The 14,133-nt window shown below is 34.8% G+C and overlaps 2 protein-coding genes and 1 long non-coding RNA gene across 4 annotated transcripts; 2 read left to right on the forward strand and 1 right to left on the reverse strand.

Moving 5' to 3' along the window:
- The first annotated feature begins 1,938 nt into the window (after nucleotides 1–1,938).
- On the forward strand, nucleotides 1,939–6,519 carry LOC133792279 (potassium transporter 1). Its single transcript, XM_062230186.1, has 9 exons — nucleotides 1,939–2,171; nucleotides 2,693–2,936; nucleotides 3,381–3,626; nucleotides 4,001–4,051; nucleotides 4,144–4,404; nucleotides 4,503–4,555; nucleotides 4,666–4,780; nucleotides 4,873–5,127; nucleotides 5,201–6,519. The coding sequence occupies exons 1-9, from the start codon at nucleotides 2,127–2,129 to the stop codon at nucleotides 6,178–6,180; spliced, it is 2,250 nt and encodes a 749-aa protein (XP_062086170.1). The 5' UTR covers nucleotides 1,939–2,126; the 3' UTR covers nucleotides 6,181–6,519.
- A 2,604-nt stretch (nucleotides 6,520–9,123) lies between these two features.
- On the forward strand, nucleotides 9,124–11,425 carry LOC133792280 (INCREASED PETAL GROWTH ANISOTROPY 1-like protein 1). 2 transcript variants are annotated; one of them, XM_062230187.1, is made up of 5 exons: nucleotides 9,135–9,994; nucleotides 10,094–10,410; nucleotides 10,506–10,617; nucleotides 10,939–11,070; nucleotides 11,164–11,425. In XM_062230187.1, the coding sequence occupies exons 1-5, from the start codon at nucleotides 9,341–9,343 to the stop codon at nucleotides 11,230–11,232; spliced, it is 1,284 nt and encodes a 427-aa protein (XP_062086171.1). In that variant the 5' UTR covers nucleotides 9,135–9,340; the 3' UTR covers nucleotides 11,233–11,425. The 2 variants fall into 2 exon arrangements, 1 of the variants encoding a protein (XP_062086171.1); XR_009874236.1 differs by lacking the exon at nucleotides 11,164–11,425 and having other exon boundaries at nucleotides 9,124–9,994; nucleotides 10,094–10,420.
- A 908-nt stretch (nucleotides 11,426–12,333) lies between these two features.
- On the reverse strand, nucleotides 12,334–13,110 carry LOC133792281 (uncharacterized). Its single transcript, XR_009874238.1, has 2 exons — nucleotides 12,747–13,110; nucleotides 12,334–12,630 (listed from the first exon to the last, which is right to left on the reverse strand). It is a non-coding gene; the product is annotated as an uncharacterized LOC133792281 (long non-coding RNA).
- Between the last annotated feature and the right edge of the window lie 1,023 nt (nucleotides 13,111–14,133).

Consider the following 14,133-nt stretch of genomic DNA (forward strand, 5'->3'; position numbering starts at 1 on the left):
ATATTTTTTTTTAAGTTGGGTATGGTTTTAACCTTTAAACTTCTCAAATGTGTATGTACACATCTTAAATGTGTAGATCTCGAAAAAAATTCCAAATTAAAAAAAAAACCACCTCAAACGGACACCCGAGTGAAAATTTTTGTATTTTCAATTAATTGCATCGAGTTTCATCGAGGTGTGTCGAATTTCATGGAGGCAGATCTTTTTTTTTTCTTCATGAAAATCATGATTTTTAAGGACCTATCGAGTTGGGCATCGAGGTGCATCGAGTTTTATCATGAAAATCATGATTTCAAGGCCCCGTCAAGCTAGGTCTTGATGCCACCTCGATGAAGCTCGATGAATTAATTGAAAGTGTCTAACTTTCACACAAGTGTCTATTTGAGGTGATTTTTTTAAATTTAAGTAATTTTTCAAGATTTACACATTCAAGATGTGTACATACATATTTGAAAATTTTAAAGATTAAAACCATACCCAACGTAGAAAACATTGGTATAACATTATTTTATAATGTTAGAATAGGGTGCTACTTTTTAGACTTACAAGTCCACGAAAAGAAACTCAAATCTCCCATTCTTTAACCCTATTGTAACCTTACAGAAAAACACGTGCACCTTTGCCACATATACACTTCTTATTTAAATTATATGTAACACATTTAACAATAATTGATCAAATAATACTAATAAAAATGATACTCATTGCTAATTATGAATAAGAGCTTAAACTAATCCCAAATGCATCAAACTTCATAATTATAGATTTTAAGCTAATTAACATACGGCGCCCTTTATTTTCTTCAAATCACGTCATCTACTAATACTCTTCCTCATACAATTTGTAATTAATATATGTGAGACAATCTTGATTTGACTTATTTTCAGAAGGAACTCCCTTTGAACAATCAAATCATTTTTTATTAATATATAAAATTTATAAAGAAAAAGAAGAGCAACGTCAAAAGTGGTGGATGCCCTAGAAGTTTAACATTGTCTAATGAGGGAATATAAATATATCTATATATGAGGACTAAGACAAATCTTTCAATCCATGTATTTTATAACTATATAAACTGATTTGTTGAATAAAGTGAACCCTTTAGTGTTTAGTCCATTTGGTTCAACTTTGGTATTGGCCACATCTAAATTAACAACTAAGCTAATTTTGTATTTAATGAGGGTGATAATGGAAAGTAGTCCAGCATTATTATTGGTAGTTTACCACTAAGAAAGCCAACACTTCTGGCATGGAAAATTAAGTGGGTAATTTTTATGATAGGGTTATTATTAGGATATATAATTAATGGCTTAGCTAGTAAACTAGATTGATTACCTAATTTTGTTTGGTTCTAAGCTATAGCTGTGGTCTTGGTCAAATTCAGATGTAGTACGGGAGCTGCCTAAACTTACATGAACACGAAACTATTGTGAAAACCAAACTATACCAAAGTTTGTTAAACAAGAAGAAGACTATGCCTAAATTTGACCCTATGTGCATGCAAAGATATCTTCTCTTTGGTCATTTCACCCTTTTGTGAATTACTCAAAAACTACCAAAGCAAAGTATATACAAGTTATGGTTACTTTGATAAGTTAAATATGAATGGAACATTTTTATGTTCGTAAACCATTTTTTTTTAATCCATGAAAAGGACAAAAAAATAAAGGAAAAAAAACCATATAAAGTAGAGAAATTCAGCAAGAATTATCGGACTTTATATAAGAAAGTGTTTATTGTGACTGATTATGACTAGTTTGGTCTTTTCTGAAATTTTTGAAAGAAAAAAAAAAGTAATTGGTGTGTCTTTTTATGGGATTAATTTAAAAACAAAGGGCTTAAGCTTAAAAGGGATATTCCTCCACCTTGGACCTTTATATTTGCAAATAATAATAAAATAAGTAAGCATTCATTTATCAACTAAAAAAAAATTAATGCAAAGCTATACATATAACAACTTGCCAAACTACTTACTACTGCAACTCTCTCACTTGTAAACATTCTCAAACTGCAACACTTCCCAGTTTCCACTCTCTTCTCTCTTTTTATTCTCTTCTTACTCTTCAGATAGCTTCTCTAACTCTGTTTTTCCCCCTTCTCTATCTATATTTTTATACTTATACACCATGAACCCTTCTCAAGAATCTGTGGAACAGGGCATATCTCAACGGGTATTCTTTCTTCTTTCTTTTCTTGCACTCTGTTTCTAACTCTTTGCTCTTTTGTAGTTTTTTTTTGTTGGTGTAATGTTTTCTGTTATAGACTTCTTGCTTTCTTTTCACATTTTGCTTAATGGGTTTGTGAATGTCAGTCATTAAGACATTACAGAAGCCTGCATTCTTGGAAGAAAAGGGTTATGGGCTAGAAGCTCTTTTGGAATTTGATGGGGTTTTGGGAAACTACATGTTATGTTTGAAATGACCAAGTGATGTTTAGTGATGGGTTCTCCTCTCTGTGTTCTTCTTATATATATATATATGTGTGTGTGTAAAAATAACAACATGCTGGTAGATTTGGAGTGTTTGAAAGGGATGGAGTGAATAGTATTATTAATTTCTTTTGTTGCAGAGAAAAAAAAATGTTCTTGTTTGGTATGAGAGATTATTGGAAGAAGTGAATAGGAATAGGGGTTGGAATTACATTCTTTTAATTAACCCATTTAGCTTATCAACAAATTTTTTTTGTGTATCAGAACTTGAAGAGAGTATCATGTACAACTGTGCTGACATTGGCCTATCAGAGTCTTGGAGTGGTTTATGGTGACCTCAGTACCTCCCCTCTCTATGTTTACAAAACCACCTTCTCTGGAAAATTGAGCCTTCATGAAGATGATGAAGAGATTTTTGGGGTTCTTTCATTTATCTTCTGGACTTTTACTCTCAGTGCTCTCTTCAAATACGTTTTTATTGTAATGTCAGCTGATGACAACGGTGAAGGTAAGCCTTTTATTTTTCCCATCCTAGTACTTACAAGTTGTTTTTATTTCATGATTGAGCTGTGACTCCAGAAAGTAGACTTATTTCCTGAACCTTCATATCACTATGCAATTTTCTGGGAGGAAACGAGTGTTATGGTCACATCAACTTTTGTTTGAGCCACTCCTGATTTCCAATCATGCATGGTTCTCATCACTTTGCCAAAAAAAAAAAACAAATGGGGGGTTTTGAGAAAAGGTGGGGGACAGGATTAGAGGTTTCTTTTGTATTTTGTCTCCTTTGTGTCATGAATTTAATGTGATAGTAGATTTAACGTATGGGGTTCTTAGTTTTAGTATTACATGTAGTATAATTGTGCCAATCAGTTGTTTCAATTAATATTATGATGGCAATTAGCTGAGAAATCTTTAGGCTTTAGCTGATTAATTGTTGCATTTTGTGCAGGTGGTACCTTTGCCTTGTACTCCCTTCTATGTCGTCATGCAAGATTAGGTGTTCTTCCCAATCAAGATGCCATAGATGAGAAATTGTCTGCATATGGAACAGTAGGATCCACTGACACATGGCAGAGTTCTGCTTTGAAGCAAATCTTTGAGAAGCATCCAAGATTTTGTGAGGCCCTCTTGATTTCTGTTCTGCTTGGGACCTCTATGGCAATTGGTGATGGAGTACTAACTCCAGCAATATCAGGTAGCTAGATCCTACTGTTCTCTTTAAGCCTCTTTCGTTACTTGAATTCTCAAATTCCTAGCCTATTTATTAAACTCTAAAAGAACTCAAATAAGGGCATGGATAAAAATCACATATGTCTAAAGTTGCGCAGAAATTATTCTTATTGGCCATTAGTAAGAATAATGGAAACCAAAAACTAAGTTTGCATCTTTTCATATGGAAAATCTTGAGGATTCCAGTTCTTCAACAGTATTGTGTTCAAGAACTGTATGGGACCTAACTTCATCTGACTTCTGTTCTGCTTTACTTCATCTGGTAGAGACTCAATCATCTATTCACTCGGTGGAGTTGTAAATTTCCAATTAGTTATTGACATGGATATCATTTTTCAGTTCTTTCAGCAGTCTCAGGCATCAAACTTAAGTTGACAGAGCTTCATGACAGTGAGCTATCCTCTTCTTTGTTGTATACCATTTATTGATTTGAAATGTTATTTACCTCCTTAATTTCTTTATGTATTTCATCTTTCTTTCAGATTATGTTGTCCTGATCTCATGTGTAATTTTGGTGGCGCTTTTCTCCCTTCAGCACTATGGAACACACAGAGTTGCTTTCATATTTGCTCCAATTGTCACAGCATGGCTTTTGTGCATTAGTGGCATAGGAATATACAACGTCGTACATTGGAATCCACGTATCTTTCGAGCACTATCTCCACTTTACATGTTGAAGTTCCTTAGAACCACTGGTATAGAAGGATGGGTTTCGTTAGGCGGAGTAGCTCTTTCAATGACAGGTATCTCCTTTTAACTTCTGATGCTGCTAGTAGTAGTTTACTTGCTCCTAAACAGAGAGAGCTACTGGAAACTACTCTTTTCTCAAATCCTCTCTCAGGTGTGGAGGCAATGTTTGCTAATTTGGGACATTTCTCTTCTCTCTCAATTAAGGTAAAGTGGGAAATCCTTACAAACTTATTGATACCAAAAACTATAATCATTAATTGTTGTATGTCATCTTATCTTGATGTTTATGATAACCTGTCTCAATTAAATTGCAGATAGCCTTCACATTTCTTGTTTATCCCTCTCTGATTCTTGCATACATGGGTGAGGCTGCATTCCTCTCTAAACACCATGATGATATACAGAGAAGCTTCTACAAAGCTATACCAGGCAAGAACTTCATAGAGTTCTCAAATCGGTTAAAGTAATACTATCACTATCTTTCCATCTTTTTATTGATTCTAATGTTTCCATTTCTGCAGAAGCTGTGTTTTGGCCAGTGTTCATTGTGGCAACCTTTGCTGCTGTTGTAGGAAGTCAAGCAGCAATTTCTGCTACCTTTTCCATTATAAGCCAGTGCTCTGCACTGAATTGCTTTCCCCGTGTGAAAGTAGTTCACACTTCAAGCAAAATATATGGGCAGATATACATTCCTGAGGTCAATTGGATGTTGATGTGCCTATGTTTAGCTGTGACGATAGGTCTAAGAGACACAAATATGATTGGTCATGCATATGGTACATTTCTACGCTCCTAGAGTTTTTGAAAATATTGCGGAATAAACTTTGACCATTTTTGCCTTGTTTGTAGGGCTGGCTGTGACTACTGTAATGTTTGTGACGACCTGCTTAATGACTCTAATTATGATAATCGTGTGGAAGAAAAGTATGATAAATTCCATAGCATTTCTGTTGTTTTTTGGATCAATTGAACTGCTATACGTTTCAGCTTCCTTTCACAAAGTTCCAGAAGGTGGGTGGATCCCTCTTGTGTTGTCTTTCATTTTTATGGCTGTAATGTACACATGGAACTACGGAGCACTGAAGAAACACCAATTTGATGTTGACAACAAGGTCTCCATGAATCGATTAGTGTCAATGGGGCCTGGTCTTGGTATGGTTCGGGTACCTGGAATTGGACTAGTTTACACCAATCTGACCAGTGGGGTTCCAGCTGTTTTTGGACACTTCGTGACTAATTTGCCTGCATTCCATCAGGTGTTAGTTTTCATTTGTGTGAAGTGCGTTCAAGTTCCCTATGTTTGTGAAGAGGAACGCCTTGTCATCAGTAGAATGGGACCTAAGGAGTATGGTATGTTCAGGTGCATTGTGAGGTATGGTTACAAAGATGTACAACAGGAAAACTATGATTTTGAGAATAAACTGGTGTCTGGAATAGTACAATTTATAGAAATAGAGGAAGAGGACGGCTTAAACATGTCAGATTCTGAAGCATTTTATGCCCCAGAACTGACTTTCATGATCTCAAATCAAGAAGAGAACAGGGTGCAGCCTTTGTGTGATTTCCAAGAGGCGAAGTCTGTCGATGGCCATTTGGAAAATTCTCTTGGTAAACAGGAGTCTCTGCAGATATTAAAAGCCAAAGAATCTGGCATCACATACATTCTCGGGCACTCCTATGCTAAATCAAAGAAGTCATCATCTATTTTCAAGAAAATTGCCATAGATTTAGTCTATACCTTTCTGAGTAAGAATTCAAGAGGGCCTGATGTTGCTCTGAACGTGCCTCCCACCTCTTTGCTGGAAGTTGGTATGGTTTACTACGTCTAACCGCTGAAAAATGTAGCTTATTACACCTTAGAAGAAAATCATTTAGAGTTCAAATGTAACAAATACGTCCATTACTGGTCAGCATACTCACAAAAGGGTTTACTGTCAAAAAGTTTTCTCACTGACACATAGGGTTGCAGCATTATAATTGTTGTAGAAAATTAGAAAAAAGAAAATGCAGTTTTACCAAGTGTTTGGTCTATTCAGGTTATGATTATCTTTGTAGTGTTGAAAAGTCAGTCAGAGATGAGTGTACAGTCTCAAACCTTTTGTAGTTTTTTATCTCATATAATCAATGTTAATATGTTATATAAATCAGTCAGAATTATTTATTGACTATATTGAAGGGAAGCCGTTTGTCTTTAATTTTTGCATGAACCCATTTCACATGAACACCATGATTGACCAGCTGTACTCTTTGAAGCCCTTCAACAACAAACATTGGCTGCCCTCCTCAAAGTGGCATAGCATATTTTCAATATTTTTATTATTCTCCTACAACTATTATTCCTAGAAATCTCAAAGTCCAGTTATCAAAAAAAAAAAAAAAATCACAGTGATGAGCCAAATGGTTGTAATTTCTCAGTTCCATGATCTGGTTAACATGAGAGCATTATGATTCATTTTGATGATTACTAATTTGTGAAAAAATTCTAGAAGAGAAGTTTTGTTGACAAAGTTATTTGTGTAAATATGTGAGGAGTAGAGTTATTTGATAAGAGTCGGTGAGAAGTGTGAGAAGATATATGTAAGTAAGAAAGGATCATGAGATATGTTGAGATCTGACGGTAAAAGTGATGAAAGAGACACGGGAGTCATAATTGAGTACATGAGTTTTAGTCTGTATTTTATATGTCCACAAATTTGTCTTTATTTTTCATGCTAATTTCCTTCCTAATGTGTTTAGAGTGGTAATGATTTTCACATCAAAAGGTAATTGCCAAAATTGCAATAATGATCACAAATCATAGATGTTTTTCTCCTTCAATGTCTTGAAATTGGACAAGCTTTTGTAATTTCTCCATGAACCAAAAATTAAGAAATCTAAAGATATCTTACAGGAATTGGACTGCCAATCTTGTGTACCGAATTTCCATTATAGGGCCTCAACTCAATAATGTCAAGTGTCTTTAATTAGACGGTGGAACTTCTACAAAATCAATTTAAGCCCCCACACAATTCCACAAAGAAATCAACTGTCATAATCAAGTCAACTGTAGTGTATTAAAATAGTAGCCATATTGCTGGTAAAGTAGCTTCCTTACTCTACTGATTTGTCAACTTTAGTCAGTTGGTATTTGACACTATACAAGAGATGTGTGGGGGCCAATAGATCATCCAATCTTGTATGACTGATGACTCCATAAATATTTGCTCAACCCCACAAGTTTCTAACCATTATTTGGGCTTAAAATAACATATTATAAGAAAGAAAGAAAACCATAGGTTAATGGAATATATCATAACGAGTGGACAAAACATAGTTGATCATTTTATGACTAGCAGTATGCATTCATTGATTGATTACCTTAGCCTTGGGGTATGTATCCATATTTATGAAAAATGTATTAAGTAGACATTTCTCGTTCTTTCAAGCCTTCCCTCCTATTTTGGCAGTGTATTCTTTAAATATTTTTTATATTTTATATTTTGGGGTATATTGCACATTCATAATTTATAATTTGTATACTTCTTAAAAAATAATTATGTTAGGAGTCATGAAAAAGTTGTAACACCTATCACACTCTAAGGTTGCCCTGGCTATAGGGAATTCGGGTCAGGAACTAAAGACATGGGTCCTAGAAAAATTTAAAGCTGAACTAAAGAGTCCTAGTTAATTAGCTAGAAGAAGAATAATATTTTACTTTTGCAAGGACTTGAAAAAATGATCTAGTTTAATTTGACTTTAGTAAATGCATCTTAACTTGATATTTTTCTTATATGAAAAAAATCACTCTTAATCTCTTAATAATTGGTAGTTATTGACACACAAGCCAGCCTCATTGATCAACTAAAGAAGATTTTTCTCTAAAGAAAGGAAAACTCCTCTACACATGATTAGTTTAACCATTCTTTAGCATGCCCTTTTTTTCCTTCAATGTGTCAAGAACTTTTTTTTGATGTAACTATTGATACGATTCTAGAACAAACCCAGATACCATTTCCATGTTTTTTCAAGAAAAAGAATCTATATATATATATGTACACACACACTACTCGTGTGAAAATACAGGAAAATGAAGATCTCAATCTGGTGGGATGTAAATATCAAGACTCTTTTACTTTTTCTTTAATTTTCCCCTGTCAGCATCCTTCTTTGTTATTCATTTACCTTCCCCCAACCCCAACTTTCTTCTTATTCCCATTTGCTTTACAAGCAAAGAATAGCTTAAAACCATTTCATTTCCACAATTATTCCCCTCAATGACTAAACATAAAAACATATATTAAAAACATGCTAAAAAAGAATGAAACTTCTACTATATCAGCCTAATGACTTCAACATCAGTCAAAGGGTTGCACTTGGCCGGTGAGGATTGGTAAAAAGCTAATTCAAATCTAGGCAGTTGTTAGTTTGCAATCAATCTTAGTCTATTCACTGTTTCAGTCACTCTTTCACAAGTCTACGTGTGAATTTTAACGAGTGTATCTTGTAAGTATGAAATATCTATAGAGACAAGAACAAAAAAGAAAAAACAAAAGTTGAATGGATTTAATTGTAAATTTGACCAAAAGAATTTAATGTTGTACCTAACATGCCTTCCTAAACATAACAGCAATCTCAAGTTAACTTCCACCTAAACACAAACTTAAATAAAGGCAATTGAATAAATGTTTTTTATTTTTTTCATTATATATGGCTGAAAAATAAAAAATGTTTAGACAATTAGCAAATTGTCAAAAGCATCCTCGTTTGAGCTACTACTTAAAAGTGATTCTAGCTGCCATTACCAGCTTGGTAAAGGGTATTTCTTTGACAAAACTCGTCAGGTTCAAGTAATAAATAATCCTTCTTTAGAAATAAATAAATCAAAATCCTTACTTTGAAAGCAAAATGATATAGAATGCATATACAATAAAGAAAGATTAAGCAAGCAATTCAATGTAACTGTTGGCCTCTTTGTCATTCTTGTGAGGAAGTAAAGCAGAGCTTGGAGTAATGCCACGAGAAGACGATGAGTTTGAGATCACCCTTCTGAGAAGGCAACTTGAAGCTTCTTTGGTGAGCAATGGTTCATTGGCAAAAGAAAATGATGAGCTCAGACAAGAAGTGACTCGTCTAAAAGCTCAGATAAGCTCTCTTAGAGCACACAACCATGAGAGGAAGTCTATGCTTTGGAAGAAACTGCAGAATTCAATGGACGGCAACAACAATATTGATGTGTCCCAACAGAAGCCGTCGTTTTTGGTCAACTTATCAGGGCAGCAGAGTCCAGCAATGGAGAAACGACATCAAAAGCAAGAGTTTTCAGAATCAGAATTCACCAAGGAAAGACCTGCCAAGGCTCCTAATCCACCACCAAGCCCGCCGCCTTCTTTAACTTCTCCACCTCTGCTCATGGAAGTCAAGGACAACAAAGTGTCATCGGCCCCATTAGCAGGGCCACCACCTCCACCACCGCCTTTGCCTTCGAAAGCACTTGTTGGTTCCAAGGCAGTGCGGCGTGTTCCAGAAGTGATGGAGCTCTACCGTTCACTGACGAGAAGAGATGCTAACATGGAGAACAAAAGTAGTGCTGCAAAAGTTCCAGCCTTTGCACTTACTAGGAACATGATTGGAGAGATCGAACACCGATCAACTTACATCTCAGCTGTGAGTACTCTGTATAACATTTTCTTTTCTTATCTTTTATGTTCACATTTTCCTCTTTTCTTTATTTCAAGACATGAGAATAGTCACCAACTTGTACAGGTGAAATCAGAGGTAGAAAAGCAGGCAGAGTTCATTAACTTGTTGATAAGGGAAGTGGACTCTGCAGCCCACAAGAGGATTTCTGATGTGGAAGCGTTTGTAACTTGGCTTGATGAGCAACTATCTTCCTTGGTCGATGAAAGAGCTGTCCTCAAACATTTCCCACAGTGGCCAGAACGAAAAGCAGATACCCTGCGTGAGGCTGCTTTCAACTACAGAGACCTAAGGAACCTGAAATCCGAAGTTCAGTCGTTCGAGGACAACCCGAAAGAGCCACTTAGCCAGGCCTTGAGGAAGATGCAAGAATTGCAAGACAGGCGAGAGCATGTACTCACTTGTTATATGCTAATTTTCTACAGTTGTGGTAGAACAAGTTTTAAGAGATACTAAAATAAAATTTGAATGTTTGCAGGTTGGAGAGGAGTATCAACAATGTAGAAAGGACAAGGGAAAGTACCGGTAAGAGGTATAGGGATCTCAAGATCCCATGGGATTGGATGCTCGACACAGGACTCATTGGCGAGGTGGGTAGATAGAGCATAGATCTTAAAAAGTCATGTCAATACTAGTGCTTTACCAATAATCTCAAAATCATATTAGCACTCATTAACGCTTCCCCAACATTTTTAAGTAACCCATTATTCAAATATCCTTATTTTTCGTACGTCTAACCATATTCTTCAAATGATGGCAACTTCATAAAAAATGCTCATCAAAACCTAATGCTCTTCTTCTAGAATACCAATCGAGACCTCATGTTATGGAGAACGACATTATTTACTTATTTGTTTTTGTAAATTTCAAGACTAATTGTATTTATTTGCTAACCACCCCTTTACTTGCAGATGAAATTAAGTTCACTAAGACTGGCCAGAGAGTACATGAAGAGAATAACCAAAGAATTGCAATCTAATGAATGCACAAGAGAAGAAAATCTTCTTCTTCAAGGAGTTCGATTCGCTCATCGCATCCACCAGGTAAAGGATAATATATGATTCACTAGATCACTCTAATACTCTAGTTTTCAAAGCTTGCATGCTAAGTTGCTAACACCCAAGTAAACATTACAGTTTGCAGGTGGATTCGATGGAGAGACCATACAAGCGTTTCAAGAACTAAAGAGAGTAGGACTAGCATGATGTGATCTGGTAAAACCATTGACACAACAACAGCTATTGGAATCAAAGCAATGAGCAAATGCAGTGTATTGAGAAAAGGGCTTGTTTTCTTTTTTACTTTTTGGGTTTTCGAACACATTATCTCGCCAACTTTGTAGATCGAATTTGAAGATAACTAGTGATCTCACCTGATAAAATTTAATACTTTCCTTTATCCTCATTTGCTCAATAATACTATATGTGAGATTCTTGAATTGAAATTAAAATGAATTCTACGCAATCTGCTTTCAGGATGAGTGCTCGCAATGTGAAAAATGAAAGAAAAAAAATCATTCTGATATTGTAATTTTGGCATTTACAACGACCTTGCTTTTTGTCAATAATTTCCAGTAACTTACCACGAGCAATTATAATTACACTAGAAATTGCTACCATCCACCATAAACATATCCATTTCAGTTATTACACAAACATTGAATTTCCATGCACAAATAAAGAAAACCCAGCTATTTCCAACCCTGTACTCTCTCAAAAGAGAACCCAGGGAAACTTCGCAAAATCCAACCTTTATTTTACGTCTCCATAAAATGAGCGATATTATTCAAAACCATATCACAAGATCATTTATAATCACACTAAAAATTGCTACCATCCACCATAGCCATAGATAATCCTGATAGATGATAAATTCAAATACAAAGCTTCTATCCATAATGCTTAAAATAATGAAAACCGAACTAATACCAACCCAGTATAGTTTTCTCTCTTTCTCAAAAGCGAGTAAAGGGAAACTTAGCAAAATCCAACCTTTTACGTCTCCATAATGAGTGTGATATTTTCCAATACCATATCACGATCATTTACAATCACACTAAAAACCGATACCATCCACCATAACCATAATAGATAAACTCAAATATAAAACCCCCATACAATGCTTAAAACTAAGACGACCCAACTAATACCCAGTAGAGATTTCTACTCCTTTGAGAATCTCAATGAAAACTTGTGCAAAATCCCACAATTTGTTTGCTATACCATAACATGATTTAGTTTGACCGTTATAAAGGGCGTGAAAAAACGTAATAACAGTAAATAAGTGCAAAAATAAACAATAGGATCAAAGCAAAGATCTAATAATAGATTCATACGAAATTGAGTTTAAACAAAGTAAAATTCGACTAGCAAATGTAGCAAAAATCTGGCTATTAACATAACCAAAAGTTTCAAAATTAATCCTAACACAAGCACTGAGAAAAAAAACGACAATCAAAACCGATGAGACTGAAACGCCAAACGACAGTAAATTTGGCGAAGGAAGCGAAGCCGCTGCTACGAATGCTGCTGCTGCGATCACTTAGATCTCTGTCTCATCTTTCGGCGCTTCCTCTTCAACCTCCTCATGCGCTTCTTCTTCCACTGTCAAAATCCAGCGCATTTCGTCAAAAATACATTCATATTAGAAGATATAGAGAAAACTAGAAATGAAAAGGAAAATGGAATACAACAGTTGATAGTTTTCAGGGCTTGTTTACCTTGGCTCTCATGGTGGAGCTGCGACAAACTAAACCCTAATCCTCTCTCCCTTCGGATACTGTGTGTCTCGCGGAACCAGATGACAATGGCGGTCTGCCTGGGGTTGGAGGACGCATAGCAGCATATATAAGCGAACCCTAGTTTCGGATTTAGGCTGGGCCCAACTACGTGGGCTTTTTGGACTTAGTAATTTTGATTGGGCTTTTATTTTGTTAATAGCTATTGGACTCTGTTTTTCCTCACTTTTTGTTAGATTTACCCTTCCTTTGTTAAGGAAGAAAAGTAGAAGGAAATCATTTGAGAGAAGTGGGGAGAAATGAAAAAGTAGGATAATATGGTAGGAGAGAAGATAGAGGGGAAAGAAAAGCACAAGTGGAGCCTAATTCAATAAATTTCACTCCAAATTGGAGAGAAAACTATGGAGGAGAAAAAGTGTGGTACCAAAATATCTAAGGATAAAAGTGTCAAAAAGAATATTTTTTCTTAATATTAATTAAAATAATAAATAAATAAAAAAAAATTATCTTTTTCTATTTTCTTTCCTTTCCCTTCTACCAAGCATGTAGAAGAGAAAATATACTTGTTTTCTTTTCTTTACATTTTCTTTCCCTAATATTTTTTCTCTTCTTATTTTCTATCTACTCTACCAAACATAGGTTACTACCATTTTGAATGCGCACTTGATGATTTTTATACATCAATATGTTTTTATCTGATTTATACCATTTTTATTATGAGCTTGTAAACTGTGTGATTTATAAATAAAAGTTGTACAAATTTTCTATTATAATTGAGTGGTATGATTCATGTTCAAAACAATTAAGTGGTAGGTGTGAAGTAATTTCATGGCCTTCATTTCTTCACTTCTATCTCTTTGTTCAAACTCACAAACTAAAATTATGAAAACCCACATATATATAATAATAATAATAAAATGCTAAATCTTCATCATTAGCAACTGGTTCCTCACTTTCCTATGTGCGACCATCATTCTTTACAGGTTCCTAAGTACTTTTAAATTCCTCTACCATAACTTGAAAAACTCCTAACTTTAAGAGGATTTTTGGCATAAAGGATTTTTGGAGATGGAGAGGATAAGAGGGAAAGGAGTGTGAGGAGAAAAAACATCAATTGTTTGGTAGGAGGGAAAGATAAATGGATGAGCCCTTCCTCCAAAACCTAAAAAAATGAAAGATTAAGAGAACAAGACAAGAAATATATAAAAATAAAAATTATTAATATCATTCAAATAATTTAAACACGTATATTTTATAATAGTTAGTTTAGTAATTTTGATATTAAGCTTTGTATCCATCATTCTCATCTCTCCTCTCAATACTAAATAACATTAAGGAAATATTTCGTCTTTTACATTTATCAGATTAT

Source organism: Humulus lupulus, chromosome 7 (assembly GCF_963169125.1).
Source record: "Humulus lupulus chromosome 7, drHumLupu1.1, whole genome shotgun sequence".
NCBI lineage: Eukaryota > Viridiplantae > Streptophyta > Magnoliopsida > Rosales > Cannabaceae > Humulus > Humulus lupulus.